The 21,203-nt window shown below is 41.5% G+C and overlaps 1 protein-coding gene across 7 annotated transcripts in view; it reads right to left on the bottom strand.

Moving 5' to 3' along the window:
• DCUN1D4 (defective in cullin neddylation 1 domain containing 4) overlaps nucleotides 1–21,203 on the bottom strand; it is a 65,199-nt gene that overhangs the window by 40,867 nt on the left and 3,129 nt on the right. For 4 of the 7 annotated variants that reach the window (XM_031434776.2, XM_031434766.2, XM_031434785.2 and 1 more), the window contains exons 2-3: nucleotides 5,430–5,500; nucleotides 5,213–5,252 (exon numbers count right to left, since the gene is read on the bottom strand). In XM_031434776.2, coding sequence (XP_031290636.1) covers nucleotides 5,213–5,252; nucleotides 5,430–5,500 — 111 coding nt within the window. Of the gene's footprint in view, nucleotides 1–5,212; nucleotides 5,253–5,429; nucleotides 5,501–9,976; nucleotides 10,333–18,503; nucleotides 18,673–21,203 lie in introns of those variants that run through there. The other 3 variants (XM_031434792.2, XM_064486761.1, XM_064486770.1) reach the window with 2 other exon arrangements.

Below are 21,203 nucleotides of genomic sequence, written 5' to 3' on the forward strand. Positions count from 1 at the left end.
TCATCCCAGTGACCATTACAGCTCAGGTACCACTGGCTCACTGACCTCTCACCCCTCTCCCAGGAAGGATGAGTCAAAGTCACACCCCTGTGAAGGTCCAAAGGACGACAGAGCACAGCTCCACAGGGAGAACCCTAGGGCCCAGTATGACAGTGAAAAGTTTCAGGCTACCTCAAAATCAATTTTTTAATGCTGAGGAAAACAAGTTTACTTCAAATAATTTGACAACATGAACCAAGTCAACAAAAACACACAGAGGGCACACAACTCAAGGCCTGGTGGCCCGAAATCTGCTCCCCCACCCCCAGCATGGCTCTAGGGAGCCTACCTGAGCAAGAGCAACAACTCGGGTCTTTAAGTTCATGCACGAAAGTACACCTGTTTGTAGGCCCCGCCTGGCTCACCTATGCAGACGGAGCAGCTAATGCAGCATCTTACCACGGTAATAATAAGACACACACATCACTAACAGTCCTACGGTCAACCTTCCAAAAAAAGTTTTTGAACAAATGTGTTCCTAAAACATTTATTCAAAATTTGTGTCAATCAAATTCTGCTCAAATCAGTAAATTTCCATTGATTTGAAACCTCTATGAATAGGTAACACATCACCATTTCAGATTTTCCCCCCATTCATCAGTTAAGGCAAGCACTCGACTTAAAGTTTCCTGGCAGGTAGGATTTTTTTTTTTTATATACAAATATTCAAGAATGTTTGCTTCTTAAAATAACTCTGTGATGTCTTTATAATATAAACACTTAAAGCTAAATGAATGTTTTACAAATTTGTACTTATTTATATCATTAAATTTAGACTTTACTGACTCAAAACTTGCATTACTTTATCTACCCTTTATTTTTAAACTAAAAAAAATCAAGTAAGCAAGTAATATAAACAAGACTGTTATGGAATGTCTACCTGCTTCAAAGAATAAGCTATTCTAACTCACTAAAAATATCTACTTAGGCACAAACAAGCTGACATTACAGATAGAGACAAAATATTAAGGTTGACATTTTAAAATAATAACTACAAAGCACTTTCAAAGTCATCTTCACAAACCGAAGAGGTGTTATTACCACCCCAATTCTACGAATAAGAAAACTAGCCGATAAAGTTGAGCCACTAAAGCTCCTATTCAAATAAATACTTAACAAATAAAAGCGACTTCCTAATGAACTTCAAGAAACGCGAAATTAATTTAAAATAATAGGGCTGCAAGTTTTCAATCTTTGCCAATCACCCAAGAAAAAACAGTGGTGAAATAGACTTCAGGGATCCAACTACATTGCATCAGAAACGTCTTATGAAAGAGGGAAAGGCTTTTCCTATATAACAGAGAAGTGGGAAGAGGAAGACACAAATCATCCCAGCTAGTAAACCCGACTAAGACCCAGGCTCCTCCGTGTTACTGTGCCAGGTCTTTGGTGCTCAGTCTGCAACATCCCTACATTAGCTGGACAGGGACTCTGAAATCAACCTTCCCAACTCCCCCATCATTAGAAACTCTTTCTTGATGCAGAGGTGTCTGTATGATCCTCAGGAAGACAACACAGATTGTTTATATTTTTTACCCAAAGGTTAGGACTTGCGTTCAGGTTCATTTCTTTTTGGTTCAATGTTCAAAGAGAACAAATAAAGTATTTTAGTAACTGACAGTATTTTCAAGTAAACCAGGTAGTCAATGAATATAACTATTCTCCCCACATTAAACAATTAGAAATACTGCCAACATTTTTATCATATCTATTCTAATATTTGGTCCCAGAAAAATCAATTTTAAAGAGCAATTTGAGTTCACCTGGATCAGACTGAAGACCTTTTAATACCTATGCAGCTGGCTGTTTTGTTAATTTAACTAAGCATGTTATTCTTAATAAACAGTATATCTAAGTAGGTGTGCCACTACTTTCTTTTTTAAAAAATCTTTTTGCTTGTGAGCCTCAAGTGAAAAAAAAAGTCCTGTGCAGGATTCATTTCCTTTAAGACATATTAAATTGTGTGCCAAGTTTCTAATCATCCCCAAATAAGAGATCTATACAATTAGAAAATTTTTCTGACTTTCCTGAACTTAGTATAAATGCATATTCCAATATAAAAATCTCACTAATTTTCATTTTAATGAGTCTGTTGTATCATATAGCCTTGATTCACTTAATAACATTTTATATGGTACACTTTACCACTTCAATACTTTTCATACAGCTATTTCACCTTCTTTTTCACTGAACCAATGTCACAAAGACATAGTAATTTAAGTTGATAAATAGGCTGAATTTTAAGACATCTTATCAGTACCTAATATTTTATTTCAATTTCCTGAACAGATCACTGAACTACTTGCTTGCTTGAGTAAAACTATTAGTGTCTAAATATGCAATTTTTATCCTACTGTTTAAGACCAAAATACTTCCTTTCCTTTCTCTCTAAATAACACTGACTTTCAACAACTATCATCCTCCTTCATCATGTTTTTTTGGTCCTCTTTAGCTTTTTAAGTTCACTCCCAGTATTTTGGGCTACTTCTCCAATATTAACCTACACGCTCTCTCTCCTTTTTTCCCCCTCCTTTTTTTTTTGGTGGGAGGAAGACGGAAAGCACCAAAGTAAAGTGTTAGAGGAGACAGAGCAGGAAGACACTGGCCTCTTTTGCACTTGGTTTGGCTCTTCCATATACAGTTGTTATAGAAACTCTCAGACTACTGTTGAGCCAAGAGATTTGAAGAGGCACTACAGTGATGAACTTTCTCACATTTCCAAACATTAGAGATCTTATGTTGTTTAACTTTTAAAGTATACTCTGTCAGGTACGGTGATCACACGTGATGCTGTAACCAGATGGGGGAACATTAATGAGCTGGACTACTCTACGAAATTACTAATGCTAACTGACACTGACTGGCACGTCCGAGGTACCAGGCGCAGCGCCAGCATGTCGTGCACCAAACACCAGACATGTCCACTGTCCCCAAGGGCGGAAAAGGAGGCACGAGGCCAAACACACTCTCCACTTTCGTCTTCCTTAATTATAGCTTACAATTATTAAACTGCCACATTCAGTTTAAATATTTAGATATGAAATTACTATCGTAACAACACTCATTTAAATCCAAAGCTCAACGTTCACTACGTAACGTATAAGACTCAGAACCCTGATGTTTTATTACCTTAGCCAAGGAAAAGACAACCCAAAGCCTTTACAAATACAAAATTTGGTTTTAAAAAAAGTCAAAACTACACTAACTCTGAAGTTTAAAAAAATCTCCAATGCCTACCAATATACTGTTTCAGAATATGAGAGAACTGCGTTTTTCTGGACTATTAAAACTGGCCCTGAAAATTATATTCAGCATTATTGGTAGTAGCTAAAAGTTACACACACTTAAATATGGAATAGAAAATCAAGCAGTCATTAAAAAATAAAGCTTTATAAATGTGCTGCTATGAAAAGATCTCCAAGATATACTGACAGAAACAAGAGGACAACAGAAATGTACACTTGTACTTGGGGAAAATATATCAGTGTCATCATCATTCAGGAAGCAAATACAAGAGCCTAGGAGTTGTGTCTGGAGAGTCAAGGGTGGAGCGCCAGTGGGGACGGGAGCTAGGGCTCATACAACGGGACAGAAGCCTCCGCTGTCTGTTTACACCTCTCACACTTCTTTTAAAACCATGTGAATAAATCACTTTCAAAGTTATTAAGGAAGCTGTTTTTGACCACCTTTGAGCTGACCTATATTTACTGAAACAGAAAGATCAGGTGAAGGGACCCTCTGCGGCCTGGCCTTCTAGAACACACTCATCATGGTCTCTGCCCCCTCCGCTCACCCCCTCCCCTGGAAGGAGTGGAGAGTCCGATGTAGCTGGTAGTCCAGTGAGGAGGAACTGAGCAGAAGGGCCCAGCCCCAGCTGAACTCCCTTTCGGATCAGCTGGCCAGCAGAAGCTGACACCCTTCCTCTGTCATTAGTGGGGAGTTTGAGGCGGGCCAGCAAGAGGGTGGTGCCTAACTACTTGTGGCAGCATCTAAGGCTATTTAATTCAGGTGAAATACTGAAAAGCCTCTGCATTTTTTGCTGCTCATCCAGGCTGTTTTCCAACAAAACTGTTACTTTAATCTCCATCTTGTGCCTGAACCCATCTGGAGGGGAGGGACAGGTCTAGATCCCAACAACCTCCAAGACATACCATTAAATAAAAAATTAAATGAAAGAACAGTGTTACATCGAATGTACAGTATGAGCTCATTGATGCTAAATTTAAACAACCCACTACCATAAAAATACATGCAGGTACAAAAATGTCTGAAGGAACAAACATTAAACGGCGTACCGGGGGAAGGCTGGACTGGGAGCCGTTTAGGAGGACTGGCACTTTTTATTCCATTTGCTTTTGTGCTATTCACAACTCTCTAACAAGCACGTATTCATATATACCTGTGGTATTTTTCAACAAATTTAAAATACATTTTAACAATTCTTCCTAGAAATTTTCATAACTACAGATCAAGTGCAAGTTTCTGAACTTCATGACCATCAACGGTTTAGAGAAGGGGTTCTCACATTGTGGCCCCCAGACCAGCTGCATCAGCATGGCCCGGGAGCTGGTGAGGAATGCAGGCTTTGGGACCCCAGCCCAGACCTCCAGAGTCAGGAACGGGGAGGGGGGGGCGGAGCCTAGCAACCTGTTCTAACAAGCCCTCCCCAGGCAACCATGATGCCAGCTGGAGCCTGAGAACCAAGGGGCTAAAGAACTGTTTACAATAATCAACTTGCAATTTTCCCATTCAGAAATCCTCACAACCTACACAACACACACAAACACCCCTCCCTACCCGTCAATTCATTTTACATCTCAATTCAACAAACATCTATGGAATACTTTTCAACTGCATTACAGTAGCAACTTTTTGGTATTAACTAAAATACTTCGGTAGAGAAACGGTATCTTGAAACCACTGAAGAGAATCCCTAGAGGTTTCCCTTTAAAGGCACTGAAGTTCTCTGTCCTAAACCAGAACTGCTTTCCTGGTGGGAAGGAGCTGTAACATGGCTGCCTTCATACACCCTGAAAAACATCCTCAACCAAGTAACAACTTGTTAATGGAATGTGCTGTAATAACACAGAGCATTCTCAGCTGGCGTTTCTTCTTCATAACTTTGTATTAGGAAGTTTATTTAAAATTAAGTAGTGTTAGCATTTACAGATACCTGTTTGGTGATCGTCTTGGCCAACGTCTTCTGTTAGATTCTGCAAGAAATATGTTCATTATTACCAAGAAATCACATATGCCATGCAGCAAATTTTAAAATTCAGTATTTTCATAAACAGCCAATATCATAATATCCATAATTTAAATTTTTATCAAATACACTTAAAACAACTACTTTAAATAGCTGGTAGTTTGTCTTTAAAAGATTGACTTACTAGCTTATTAAGGGTGTGGTAGATCTTATGAATATTTGCCAGTGTTGAGAGATGAGAGTTCAACTGAAAGTCTTTAAAAGAAAAAAGGGAAAATTCAGTGTCATTTATTTCCCATACTGCAAAAAGACTATTAAAAAAGAGTTCAGAAGTAAAGATAAACACGTTTTGATACAACTGAATACTATCTCCATTGATACTTAATAAATAAGATACAACATGCAACTACCAACCTCTTAGAAATAGTCTGACAATAAAGTTAAGTTCCCAACCAAATGTTCAAGTTCATCAAATGTTCATGTGAATTATAAGGTAAAACAAAAATACTTCAGTAGTTATAATATCCTATGAGCAACGAAGTTGAGCCTGATAGAAAAGTATCAATGTCAGCAAATTAAACAAGTCACACAAATGGAAGACAGATCTCAAATGAAACATGTTCACTTTCTCTTTCCCTTTCTCTTCTCCAGAACCAAACACAACATCAAGCTCCTGGAAAGAAATAACAGGAAAGCATCTCAACCATTCAGCATTTCTTACAATATACTCATTTTGTTGGCTCTTATACAGCTAAGCAGAAAGGGAATCTAGGCCCCTCCCCCTGCTATCTAACAAGATGGACAGATCAAAGGACTCAGCTGCAAGCACCCAGCGCCCTGTGAGGGAGTTTATAGTTATCTGCACTGCGATAGTAAAACGTGCCATAGAACCAGAAGCACAAGGGCAGAGCTCACACTCACAGAGAAACAAATCAGACTGTCTCCACGTAGCATCTCTAACAACTTCAGAACTGCACACCAAGTCATACACACAAGACGAATTAAGTTGCTCTGTCTTACAATCCTGCACAACATTAAACTTTTAAGTTAAAACGTTAGACTTTTGAATCTCCAATTTCAAATGTTTTTTTATAAAGTTAAGTATGCTTGCATACATACTAGGCTATGTGAATATGAGTTAAAAGTCTATGAATAATTTCATATTTGAATAAGCATCAACAGAAATATTTTCATAAAATCAGGATTTACATTAGTTCCTTTTCTTTACTATCATACAGATTAGAAAGGGTTAGTCTGAAAGTAACCTTGAAAAGATACTCTAACTCTCAAAGTTATGCCATTCTGATAAAAAAGAAAAGCATTGCCCCTCACTGGAATATTTTATTCGGGACACACATCAGATGCAAAGAGCAGACACTACAATTTTCAAGTTGCCTCTGCTGGGGCTGGACTCTTGGGGCTGCTGCTCCAAATCTGGAAAGCAAGCTGACTTGCCTGCCAGTATTTAGAAAGCATCACTTTCTTTTCTAAATCGAGCCAGGAATCCAGGTCTGCGCTGGCCTGGAGGGCAGACGGGCCAGCAGGCAGCAAAGCCCCTGACACCCACAGGCCACTGTCAGGAGCAGCAGTCGTCCAGGTACACGTACACGTGCGTGTATCCGGCCGGCCCAGAGGGAGCCTGTGGCCTGACACCACAGGCACAGCCATCGAGAAAGGTCCAAAGCAGCAAAGTGTTTGGCTGAGAGATAACCAGGGCAGGGCCTCAAATACAGAAGAGTGTCAATTATTTGGCATCTGAATAGTCTAGCCATATTGAAGGTAAATGATAACATAATGTGCACAGAACCCTGAGTTTCCATGTTAATTAGTGCACTTGCACAGAAAAAGATTAAAAAGCATGTGGGGTGTTTGGGTGCACATACGTGTGTGTATTTATTTACTTATGCTTGTATTTCATAAACCTGGAAGCTGGGTAGGGGGCTCTTAAGCTAGAAGCAACAGCCCCCTCCTGACCTGCAAAGGCTTTGGGGAGCTTAATCTTACACCACCCCAGCCCCTGGCATCTACCACCAAGCCATAACCCCCCTTTTGTACTCTCCCAATTTAAAAACTGGAAGACAAATGATATTCTACATTCACATCTTGAAATATAAACTCCTGGGCCCCCCAAAAAACAAAAACAGAAAACTTAAGGGTCTAGATCTCTTTTCACTGAGGCCACGTAGAAGGGAAAAGAGAACGGGCTTGCCAAATATCATTGTAGCAGTGAGGTCTCCAGAACCCCCTAATGTTAATTCAACTGTCAAAATTCATACAGGAGAATCTAAACGAATTAAAATTGCTAAATTCTTCTACACACATACAGGATCTCTGCCACAATATCACTGTGTTTTACAACCTGACTCTGATGTCTAACAGTTTGAACTGTTACTCAGGTCTACCAGTTACTTAACCTAAATCTCAATGTCCTCATCCCTAAAATGAGATTACAATACCTACATGGGGCAAACAGTGAATGTAATGCCTGGACCACAGTATGTGCCCAATAAAAGATATCAATTATCACTCTATTCAGTTATACTATTTTCCACACCACAGAGCTATCTACAATGGTCTCTACTTTCTGTAGGTCCAAGTCAAGCCTCACATCAAAGTTGGAGCTTCCTCTGTGACTGAGGCCCATGGGCTGATCATCTCTACAGCCTATGATGACATTTCTGCAGTCACACATCACCCACTGATGTTCATAATGACAGTGGGAGATAATCTCAACAGTGGAGAAAATAAACAAAAGCATTTAAGATCAGGTTCTGTACGTGAAGTTTCACTTTACAGGCAACAAGAGTAACCAGGTTCATGTCACAAGCCACAGAATGTATGTCAGCAATTCTCTATTTACATATCCGGGGTCTAATACCATAACCACCTTATCACTTCACCAAAAAAAAAAGAGAGAGAAGGAACTAGCAACATGAATATTTTTTCTTTAGTTTCACCACGGTTAAGACACGAAGAAGGAGACAGATTCAGGGGGGAGAAAAGAGACCAAAATGGCATTAAAACATAAATCCACAAAGGTTAACATATATTGAATTTATGGTTCATCTACTCAGTGCTCAGGGCAAGTAACAGACCTTGAAATCTAAAATAGATTCCACATCCTTAAGGAATAGATGTTAAGGGTAAAGATCAAATGCTTTACAGAGAACGTATTTAGGAAAGTACTAACTGATTTATAAAAATCTCCTGCTCACATCTCAACTCCAGAGGATAAAAGCTCGGTTAATTCAGTCCATGATCAAATGGCCCTCCACAGTAAAGCAGTGACTGGGCTGGACTCTCCTGTGTGACATGCAAACCTTACATTCTGCACTAAGAGCAACAAATGGCTCTGCAAAAAAGGCACAGCCTGCTTGATTAACAGCTTGCCTAAATGATCTTCTGGGTGTTCTTAAAACGATCAACAAGTGCTGACTGGGCATAAAGTCTTCTCGGTTTTTGGGGGGTTTGTTTTTTATTACCATTTGCTGTACCTAACAGTATAATAGAAAAAAGTGAATGCCACTGAAGAGGGTCAAAATCCATTTCCCCCAAGCTACCCTCGGTACAAAATCCCACAGTACAGACAGAGACATATAAGGAATAAAACAATTATTGGTAAGTTCACACAATGACCATGAACCAAAAGAAGCAAATTTAAAAATTAACAGTCCTAATAGGAGTTTACTTCTGTAAGAGAGTCAGAAACAATTTAAATACATAAAAATCCGAACCTTTCCTTCATGCCATAAATAGTCACTTGTAAAATACAGCTGGGAGGTGATTTCAGTTATGACAACAACAAAAGGCAATAATACATGTAGGAATAATGCAACATCCAAAAGAAGAAACAGTACAAGTTAACCGAAGGACATAAATGCCGAGATATTATATCCCTGGAATGGAAAGATTCAGTATTATAAAGTGATCACTTCACCCTTTACTAAACTGCAAGTTAAATGCAACCAAATGCCTATTCTCCCGGCCTCCTTGTTCCCTAGCCCAAAAGAAGTGGAGGAAAAGGAAGGGAGTCAGGCAAGCTTGGCAGATTGATTCTCAAGTTCACCTGAAAGAACAAATATGCTTGACTTGCCAAAAAATTGTTGAAAAAGAAGAATGAGGAAGAACTTGCCCCATCAAATATCAATATGTAACATAAAGCAGAGGTTGGTAAATTCTTATGGCCAGATCTTAAATATTCTAGGCTTTGTTGGCCATAGTATCTCTGTTGCAACTTCTTTGCCATTGAAGCTCAAAAGCAGCCATAAACAATACATAATAAACAAAGGGATGTGGCTGTGTTCCCATAAAACTTTATTTATGAAAAACAGGTGGTGGGCTCAGTTTGGCCCACGGGCTGTAACTTGCCAATGCCTGGTATAAAGATCCAGTAATTTTAACAGTACGGTACGTGTGCAAGAAGACAAGTCAGTGGAAGAGAGCTAATAAATATACGTCTGCATGCATGCCTGTATGTTTGTATGTATGTATAAACACACATGTAATTAGTACATGATTAAATGGCATTTCCAATCAGTGGGGAGAGAGATACTTATTCAGTAAACAGAGGAGAAACTAGCTACCATGGGGAACAAATTAAAATTAATTCCAACCTCACCCAAAAGTTACAGATGAAAGGCGAAGGTATTCGAGGCAAAAGAAAAGTCCTTATCATGGACTCAGGGCCTTGCACACTCCACCTCTACGCATCTATCCAATTTCATCTCTTACCCGTTTTCCCCTTGCTCACTCTTCTCAATCACAGTAAGCTTCTTACTGTTCTGTGGACACTCCAAGGATGCTCAGGCCTCAGGGCCTTTGCACATGCTGTTGTTCTCTTTGTGTTGAGCTCTTTTTCAACTAATAATAACATGACTTGCTCTCGCACTTTATCAGGTTGCAATTTAAATATTACCTTCTTACGGAACTTTGCCAGATCCAACAAACAGGACCCCTTCTTCACTATCTATCAATCACTTCACCATGCTTTACTTCTCTTTCTGGCACTAGTATCACCTGATTTTATGTCATCTTTGTTTCTCAGCTTCCTCTTGTGTAGAATGTAAGCTTTATGAAGGCCAGAACTTGGTCCTGTACACTGTTGTATCCCAAGTACCTAGAGCAATACCTGGGACACATCGGGTGCTCAATAAATACTCAAGGAATAAACGAATGCAGGTACAAAGGCATCAAGACTTAAATCCAAAATGCTCAGGGCATCTCAGTGCATTAACACCATTAGATCTTCATTTGTGAGAAGAGTATGGTAACAGAGGAGACTCAAAAGGCAGGCCAGGTCAGGAAAAGTCAGCTCTGAATCTTGCGTAAGAGTTTAATCTCCTAAAGACTTGTATTTCCAACTGGGCCACCAAAGGGTATGCAAATGTAACAGATAAACATGGCACATTCAAGCAGCATCAATTCTCTCAATGGTAATTCATCTATAGCTGTTTTACATGAAAACAAAAACATTACCAAACCAAGTTACGCTCCCAGAATCCAGAATAATTCTGCCAGAGCAGAACAAGCGTGAAGTTTAAGAAGCACTGCTGTGAGTCTAGATGCCACAGAAGTGTTTTCATCAGTTTTTAGAAAGATCACCCTACAGCAAGTGTGTGGCCTGGATTTAGAGTGGCCTTTGAAGAAGACTGGAAGTGCCTGAGGTGCCAAATGATCAGGGCCTTGAGGTAGACAGTGGAAGTGAAAGAGGAGAGGAGACACCGTGAGTACAGTGGGAGTGCAGGATATCCACACTTAACTCACACAAATTCAACGTAATTGCTTGGCAAGGAGAGAGAAAGAGAGAAGAAGAGTCAGTTGTCCCAGTAAGTGCCCTGGAGGCCTCTACTTAATAAGCAAGAGACGGACAACAAGAATCTCACAGTCCTGGGCTGGCCCGGTTTCCACATGCCAATCACATGTCAAGCATCTCACAGCACTGTAGGAGCTGCATATTTAAAGAGAGATATTTTTCATAAAACGGTCCCTGAACGTAAGCCAGCTGCTTCCACTGGCACTCAGCTGAAGAGCCGGCCACATGTTCTAAATGCTGCTCTAAGTGCAGCGCTGGAGATGATCTCCAATCAGGGGGTACCTTCTGCAAGTGTTTCCAGTGATAGTTTTAATACTGGTGATTTTCGCCTGACATATGGACTTCAGAACTAACCTCTATTAAAAATGTGATTGTACTGGGAGGAAAACCACTAAGACTGCTTTCAGGAGCTGAGAAGGAAGCTCAACATTTCATGTCTTTTTGTCCAATTCCTCAGAAATTCTCCTTTATCTGGAAAACTAGCCTAAACAAGGTCAGACAACTTGTTGTGGCCATGCTGGGGATAATTCACACATTTTAATTCCCAATCCTCAGCCCCTTCGTCCATTCTAGTGTATTTATGATAGGAGTAAAAGTGTCCATGTGTCTTCAACCCCATCAAGGGAATGATGTTGCAGCAGCATCTCCCACCCAAGGTTGTTAACAAGCATGCACAAAGTGAGAGAGCTTTAATATTAAATAAAAAGACAGTAAAACTGCTGAAATCTAAAACCATCTACCAACTTTTTTTTAAGAGAAAAGATTATGCAGAAAAGATACAAAACACCAATGTTTTTTTTCAAGTACACCTCTTTCCTCTTGTCACTAAAGATTCATGAAAGTATTTTATTATTAACTAAACTCCAGTTGGCCAGTAATCAATGCTCTCAGGTATAAAAGTTTTTAACACAGCACTATGCACAGATATGTACTTACAAAGGCATTTTGATGACAATGAAAACGATGAACTAAATTAGTATGGCTTTTGGGGTGGGGATGGGAGATAGAACATGGGGCCATTACCATGTCACTGCCAAAAAAGAGAAACAAAATTGGACAAAATGAAAGGTTATCAAAATCAGCATTCATCCTAAACGTTCCTGGGACAGGACAAGAGCATGACCGAGCGGCGCAGGGTGGGGCCTCTAACTGGGATTCCACCTGGAAGGCTCATGGGTCTTCCAAACCGTGGGTTACCTGGCCCATCCTCCTGAAACCTCAATTCTACTCAATAATATGGAAAAAGAAAAAAATGTTGTTGTTAAAGCCAATGGTGTACTGTAGTTGAGAGTCACTGTTTAGGTTTGCCCTGTCTCCTTCCTTCTAAAAACAGGAGCCCTCTTTCCTGTGGGTTTCAGATACACTGCAGATGAAAAGGTCAGTAAGAGGGAGAGAGACCACTGCCAACCTGCAAAGGACAGGCAACAACCTTAGATATCAATCTGGAGACTTTGGATCTGTGACTGCAGCATAAAAGAAAAAACTCTAAGTCTTCAACAAGTCCTTGCAAGCCCCTACATGATCTGACCCTAAGTCATCCCATGTCATTATCCTCCTCACTCCTCTCCAGCCACACTCTTCTTGAACACTCAGGTGAACTCCTAGCTCAGGGCCTTTTTCATTTAATATGCCTTCTGGTTCATGAGGCCTCATGGTTGACATCACTGAAACACCTACTCAAGTGTCACCTCCTCCAAGAGGCCTCCTCTGACTTCCCTACTCAAAGCAGCCATGCCACTCCCGCCACCAGAGTCAGATTTTTGCATAGCACTCATCACTTTTAACAGTTTTACTGAACTATAATTCACATATCGTGTAATTCACCCATTTAAAGTGCACAAGTCAATGTTTTTTGTTATATTCACAGAGCTATGTAACCATCACCACAATGTAACCTTAAAACATGTTTTTACCCCATCAGCTATCACTCCCCATTTCTCCCCTCACCCCTATAGCACCAAGCAACCCCTAACCCACTCTGTCTATAGATTTGCCTATTCTAGACATTTTCTATCAATAAAGTCAAACAACATGAGGTCTTCTGTGACCCTGACATTATATTTCATATATATTTATATCTTTATCCTTTGTCACTCTCCCTGGAGTCCAAGCTCCACATTGACAGGGACTTTCTTTTGTCTTGTTCACCACTATATTCCAATACCTAGAACATCACAAACCTAGCACATGACGGATACCAATACACAGGGGAATAAATGCTTTAAAAGTAGCCACTGGATTTAGCAACGTGGAGGTTCCTCCGTGACCGTGACGAAGACTGTGATGACAGAACTGAGGGCAGAATGAAATGGGCCAAGGATAAAGCAGGAGGTGAGGGATCAGATCATGTCAGGCATAAACAACTTGTTCCAGAAGTTCACTGTGAAGGGGAGACTGGAAATGCACGCGGGGTTGAAGGAGTGTTGAGTGTGAGCTCTATGATGGGGAGACTTGAGCACGTTTAAAATACTGAAATCCAACTTGCTTAGTACCCTGGAGGGTTACAGAAGCCAGAGTGTAAAGAGCGGGCCAGATTACAAGTCGGGCAGACCTATGTATGAGCTCAAACGTACAGAGTATATGTGATTCTAAAAGTATAGAATGCACTTCACCTCGAAATGTCTTGAAATTCAAAATCTATCATAAAATGAAGTCTACTTTTGACACTATAAAAAGCAATGTTTTAACCAGTATTGTGTTTATACTTCTGTATACCAACTGACAGTCATTTAGCTGTAAGAGAGGGCACAAGAATATGTCTCATTTGTAAAAACAAATATATTCATATTTGAGGCCAAATTATTAAAACATAAACATCTGAAACGAGTTTTCTATACCAGAAAACTAGGAAAAGCCAAAAGCCAGGTCTGTAGGTCAGCATCATACCCCATGCCCTTCATTGTTAGAAGGAGGAATTTCTTATCCATAAAACGGATAGTTAACAGTGCCAGCCTCATAAGGACACTGCAAGGATCAGATGAACGAGTGCTGCAAGGTGCCTGGCACAGAGCCGGGCGCAGGGCAGGCAGCCCGGGGCAGGGGCAGGGGCAGGCAGCCCGGGGCAGGGGCAGGGGCAGGGGCAGGGCCAGGCAGGGCAGCCACAGCTCTGGAGCCCTCTTCCCCGCGCCCCCGCTCACACAGTAAGCTGCTGAAATTGACACAGCGGTTGCGCGTCAGAATCACCTGGGGAGTCTGAGTAACTGCCAGTGCCTGGGGCTCCATCCAGATCAATTTAAATAAAAACAGGAGTGTGGTCAGCAAACATTTTTTCAAGAAGCCCAGGTAGCTCTACTGTGCAACCAGAGAGGAGCGATTTATCCCCACCCTCGACTCAATCCCCAAGCTCTGGCCACCAATCCATGCTCACAATCTCAGCACAGGCCAGAGGGGAGTCCAACTCACTCACAGGTAGCCCCTCTGCACATGGAAAAAAAAAAGACCAAGATCCAAGCCCTTCAAGGTCCAAAAGAAACAAAGTAGCAGCGAGGAAGGGGTTAACATCATTCTCCTTATCAATAAATATTTGCTATTTACAAGGCGCAAAGCCAGAAAGGTGAGCGCGGAAAGGGGAAAAATGACAAGGGGGTGGAGAGCAGGTCACCACAGGTGACTCAGCGTTTTCACTGAATACAAGATCCAAAGGTAGAGCCATCAGAGCACATCAATGCTGGCTTCTTCCTCCTAAGTCTCACAGGACTCGTGGAAGAGGCTGGGAGCAACCACCTGCCCAAGAGAGGCGGCATGTCACCCAGCCTGAGCCTGCTGCTGCCATCTCAAAGGAGCCGACCACTCCCAGAGAGCCAGTCTGGCTGTCCTCCCAATGGGACAAGGTACAAAGGGCCCTAGATTCATTCTCTTCACCCCACCCTAACCACTGAAGAACACAGATTCACTCCATTGCTCAGAGGGAAAAAAATCATCCTTTAATCTTACTAATGCTAGAAGAGCCTAGATGTAGGTTAAAGAGTGTAGCTCTGGCATCGGAAAGCCCCAGGTTCGAGTCCCAGCTCTGTGGCGTCCTAGCCAAGTGACCCTGCCCCTAGCCCGGCCCCCGCATCCTCATCTGCAAAGCCAGAAGAGCAGGCTGCTGTGAGGAGTCAGTGACACGGTGCCGGCCAAGGACAGCACAGTGCTGACCCATACCAAGCACTAATAAAGGTTCATTATTTTAACCCCTATAATTATTAGAACATAGAAGAGACTAAGACAGACTGAACCTAGAAGAACAAAAAGTAAAGGCCGGGCAGAAAGGTCTTTAAAACTCTCACTTCAGTAGCCAGTTGTCTGGACTTGAATGTACAACTATCCTTCTCAGCTTCCTGTTTAATTAAGAACAAGTAATCTGTGGTCTCATTTTGGGAATGGCATTTGTAGAAAGAGATCTTAAAGGGGAAAAAGACTTAAACTCACCCTCAACTACAGAAAAAAAGAAGAGAATCATTTCAAAGAGGTTACACCAAAATGACACTAGTTGCTCTACTAAAAGGCAGGTTTTACGTTTTCTGGCTTTTCTGCAATGTTGTTAGATGTCACTCATCTTTAAAAATAATATAAAGTGTGTGTCCAAAAAGTATTTAGTATGAATGTCTGTTTAAAATAAAATCTGAGAGGACTAAAAATGACTTTTTCACTAGTGAGTTAAGAAAAATACTTTTCTTTGCCACAATCAGTCGCCCAGCTAGAATCTGTCTTTAAATATCCACTGTCGTTGTACGATGGTAGAAATGAGGGGAAGAGGAGGAGTGGGAAAGAAGGAATTCATCCTAGATCCTGATTCTGTTGGGACCCATTCCAAAAAGAAAAGAACCACAAACAAAATGCAGATAATCTTATCAACTGGCTCTGCCCTCGCCACTGGTAGGCCAGTGACAAAATATGGAATTCCAATCTGCCTGCCAGGTTACCACAAGGATTAAATGAAAAGCACAAATGAAATTGTAATATTTCATAGGCAGTGGTGGGGCACCAAGACCCTGGAGTCAGAGTGCCTGAGTTAGAATCTCAGCTCACCACTTACCAGCTGTGTGACCTTGAGAAGGTTTGTTAATCTCTCTGTACCTCAGCTTACTCATCTGTAAAATGGGGATGAAAAACAGCACATACAGAACCTACTTCAGAGGCTGTGGTGATGATTAAATGAGTTAACGCAAGCAAGGCAGCTGGCCCAGGAATAATCACTGTATATTTGATGTGTGTCAACATCCCCATCCCATGCCTCCTCTCTCCGTGTGCCCCACATCCTCTGACTTCTCTCTCCCCTCACCTCCCTCCTACTCATCAACCCTCCCTGGTGCCTCTTTTCAGCCCTCCCCACATGGCTCCTGCCCACCCTCCACCTCACTCCCCTTCACTCTGGCCCAACCCCCATGCTACTGCTCTGGCCAGGCTGTCCCTCTGCTTGGGAGCACCCTCCCACCTCTTCCCCTACCCCCTACACACCCACCTTTTCTTCCTGTAATAAAACTTCAAAAGCTAAAGCCACATGACAACCGCTAAACCTTCCCTGAAGTCAAATCTAATGACCGCCTACTTTCAAAGCTCCCTGGGCATCCCTCTGACCTGGCCCCAGCCCGTACTTCAACTGCCCAGTACTTCTCTGCCTCAGCATTAAACCCGCTGGAAGGACGTCCTTCCACACAAGGACCCCGGCTCAGTCGTGTCTGCTACAGCAGCACCTGAAAGCAATGGCTGCTGAGTGACTGAGTGAGGGAACGCCTCAGTTGGTTCTTTTCTTAGAACCTCTCTTCCTCTCAAAGGTCTCCTTTTAAAGCCTAATGAAGAAACTGACATTACACAGTAATCATTTGCAATAAAGACAGCAAAGTGCCAAGCATTTCTCTAACGGCTTTATGCGCTTTATCTCATTCAATCGTCGGGATCACTTCTGATCTTGCCTCCTGCTTCTCTCTCTCCCCCCAACCTCCAACTCCACTTTAAGCACACCAGCCTCTTTGCTGTCCGTCAAACACGCGCCTGCTCCCCTTCAGAGCCTCTGCATTTGTGTCCCCTCTCCCTGGAATGCCCCTTCACCTCCACTGGGTCATGTCTTAAAAGCTTCTTAGGGAGGCCCTCCCTGACCTAGCTATGTAAAATGACAACAGCCCGGCTCGGGCTCCCCGCCCCTGTACACAGAGGGGCACCTGTGCTCTCCCCTTCCCTGCTCGCTTTTCTCTAACAAACTTATCACCACCTGACATACTGCATGATCTGCCTGCTTATCATCTGCCTCTTCCCCAACACTGAAATGGGACTTCATGACAGATGAAGAACAGAGCCTGGTACACAGTAAGTGCACAACAAACACTGCTGACTCAACAACCCCATACCCTGCAGCAGATATTTTTAACGCCTGAAGAATCTGAGGCTTACAAAGAGTAGCTGAGTAACTTACCCACGGTCACACAGCTAATAGAGGCAAACAGAATTTGAACCCAGGCATTTTGACTCTAGAGTTTACACTTAACTGCTATGCTTTCCTGCCTCCCAACCGGACCCAGATGACAAAAGACATCATTATCTCCAAGGAGCAAATTCTAGCATTGTGTATCTTTGGCCCACAGAGAAGCAAAAGCCATCCACCAGAAAATCTTTGAAGAGATCAAGTCATCTAATTCAAGGAGTTCTATGTAGTAAAGTATTAATTATCAGATTTCTAATTTATACAGCACTGATAGTTCAGTAAAAAAGACAGAGTGATTATTACACCTTTTTATCCTATAATACCTCCACGAACAGCAAAATGACAAATCAGCTAACACAGAGGAGGCCTAAGGTGATATATATTAAAAGCCAAAAACTGTGGTGGGAAGTAGAGAAGTACAGACAGTGAGGGGACACAAGGGAACTTTGGGGTAATGAAAATATTCTATATCTGAATTTTGCTAGTGGTTACAACACACACACATTTATAAAATGGGTACAATCTTATAGAATGTAAATTTATACTCAATAAAGTTGAGTCATAAAGCAATTGGACTATCAGATGATTTTTAGCTAAACAAAATAAATATTCTACCAATATAATTTCCATCCCTAACACTTCCAAGAATTTGTGGGAGTGGGTGGGGGGACAAAGATGTGGTTAGGTCGCATCAGTGGCGTGACTGATGTGTGCCTCAGAGTCCCGCCTGACCGCTGGCAAAGGCAGCTCCCACCACTGACCCTGTCCCCAGAGTCCAACCAGAGTGGAAAGGCAGATCACTGAATCTCAAAAATAAGCTATGAAAAGCTGTTAACACCAAATCAAGTTGATCACCTATAAAAAGAGATCAGCATTAATGTCAGATTCTCAGAAAATTCACCTCCAACTAACGAAGTTTACCTTCTAACTAAAGGAAGACTTTTAGTTATCTCAGTGCATTGCTAACATTAAGAAAGAAACCCTTAGGGCCAGAATCTGGTCATGAAACAAAAAGAGGGGAAAAGCAGAAACATTAAGCCCCTTACCATCCAACTTGCCAAGCCTTACTTCAGCCGTCCCCACCTAGGCCTGCTACATAGGTCAGAAATGGACACGGGTCCTGTCCACAGACTCTGGTGCCTCAGCACATCACCAGCACTCTACTCTGTCCTTGAGAAGTCTCTCCACGCCACAGACATTCTTCAAAACTGGTATCTGCGTGATTTAAAAGGAAGTATTATTTAAATTGGTTTGCATAAGACACCTTTATCAAAAAACGGCAGAGAATGATGAGTAAGTGAAAGTCTGTACTCCAGGAAAAAAAATCCAAAGACAACAACAGACGACTCAGAAGCATGCTGGAGAGCAGGAGGAAGAATGAATACATTCCAGATAATCCACTAACTAGTCAAGAGTTGACTGTTAAAGTCCAATTCATTATGTATTTGAGGACCTAAGAGAGGCATCATGCTGCACCATAAAGGGGACACCAAGGAAGACAGAGTCCCAGACCCCACAGGGGTTATAATCTATTTGGGGAGGGGACAAATAAGTAAACAAGCAGTTATTGTTAAATGAGAGAAAGCTGAGAAGAGAAATAAACAGCCCTTTGGAGGCTCAATGAGAAAGTTTGCTGGAGAGGGAACAAGGAACGCCACGAAGGGAACTTCCACAGACGTAGCATAGAGGGCAGTGGGCGATGGGGGAGCAATCTGGGAGGAAGAGATCAAGCTTAAACTAGAGAACAAGTCCAACCCCAGCTTCTGAGGAGACTGTATTTCGGTAAACAAACGGGAGTCTTTGAGGTTTCTGAGTAGGGGAGTCATAAAGACAAAGATAATTAACTGGTGATGGAGAAGATAAAGTTAGGAGGCTGAGCCTGGTAAAAGGATTACTGGTTATTACAATACAAGAAAGGATGGATCAGACCTAGGGTGATGGCACTAGGTATAGAAAAGAGGGGACAGGCATGGGAAGAGATGTGGCCTCTGACTTGCTGCAACCAGGGAAAGGCAGGATGAGAAATGTCTAAGCTTCCAGCCTGCATTATTAAATGAAGTGCAGTTTCATTAACCAAATGAATAAAATTAACTGGTCTTGTTTTCCTCTTTATTTTGGCAACTAGGAAGCTCAGAGCCAAATATATGGCCCATTTCTAACATATGGCAAGCATTTATGTGCAGCCTGAAAATGTATAATTTCTTTCTCTTAACAGGATTTTATCTATATTTAGTAAGTCACCTCTAATTATTTTAGAATGAGGCAGAAAACAAGTCAACAGATAAAAAAGATTGAGACCAAGCCAGAGACAGTTAAAAAAAGTAGCTGAATCAGGGATATAATTGTAGACTGTCAACCCAGAGCATTCCCTTCTTCCACCTTAGCAAAGTCCACACCACACAACAGAAGCTCAAAATGCCAGACTCACTTTCTCCACCTCCCTCACAACCAGCAGTGGCATGAGGTCAACTCTACTCAAAGAGACTGAAGGGGAAATCTCCAAGGTGACCTTCTGGAAAAGACTCCTCTCTGTTAAGTGGGAATTGTAAGGAAATACACTCCTTCCCTTCCTTTCTTACATAGGCATGATGTCTGGTGCTGCAGCAACCATACAGGAAACAGGAGGCAATGAGCCTAGAGATCTTGACAAAATACTAAGAATAGAGGGGAAAAGGATACATTCTCAAAAGACATCACTATGACTCTGCACTAGCTTTAAATCCATCTATCTCTAAACTTCTTGCTACTGGACAGTTATAAACTCCACTACTTAAGTCATTTTGGATTGAGTAGTTTTACCTGTCAGAAGCATCACACCTAATACAACAGAGGTCATCGCGAGGTCAGTTTCTGACACACTGATATTTACACTGCTGAGTAAGCAAGATTGTTATTACTGAGATGAGAGCAATGCAAACATACAGTCAGGAAGAAAGCAATAAGCTAGTAAGAGCTTCTGGGAGAAGCTAAAGGTAAAAAGAGAAAAGGATATAACAATTAATAACATTTGAAAAAATGTGGTCACGTATTAGTCGGGCTACTTCTTGGAAGCAAGAACAGAGTAAGAAAAGAGTAAAAAGCACAGAAGTCCTCTAAAGCGGAGAAAATGAGGGGGGCTTTCTTTCTTGGCAACATTATGGACGAAATAACGTGAAAATCCTCCCCAATACAGAGCTTCCTCTTGAGTAAACCCACTGTAAACTGAAAATATCCTAAGTCGAAAATGCATTTAATACAACTAACCTACAGACAACAGCTTAGCCTAGCCTACCTTTAACATGCTCAGAACTCTTATATTAGAATAGAGTTGTGCAAAATCACCTCACACAAAACCTATTTTATAATAAAATACTGAGTATCTCAGGTAATTTACTGAAAACTGCACTAAAAGTGAAAAACAGAAAGGCTGTCTGGTACAAAAGGGCTGTAAGTGTACGGCTATTTGCCCTCATGATCATATGGCCGCCTGAAAGCTGCGGTGGCTGCCCAGCCTAGCATCGCAAGTAACCTACCATACATCACTAGCTTCGGAAAAATCAAAATCCAACATTTGAAGTACCGTTTTTATCAAATGTATTTTGCTTTAGCACCATCATAAAGTCGAACTATCATTAAGTTGGGACCATCTGTTGAAAACAGTCAAAAAATTCCGGGTGGAGTTTTAGAAACATCTGTCTAAAGGCAAAGTTAAGTTCATAAGAAAATAAAGGACCTCTCCAAAGGCCAAAAATCAAAGAGGAACTTCT

This window comes from Camelus dromedarius, chromosome 1 (genome assembly GCF_036321535.1).
Source record: "Camelus dromedarius isolate mCamDro1 chromosome 1, mCamDro1.pat, whole genome shotgun sequence".
Taxonomy (NCBI): domain Eukaryota; kingdom Metazoa; phylum Chordata; class Mammalia; order Artiodactyla; family Camelidae; genus Camelus; species Camelus dromedarius.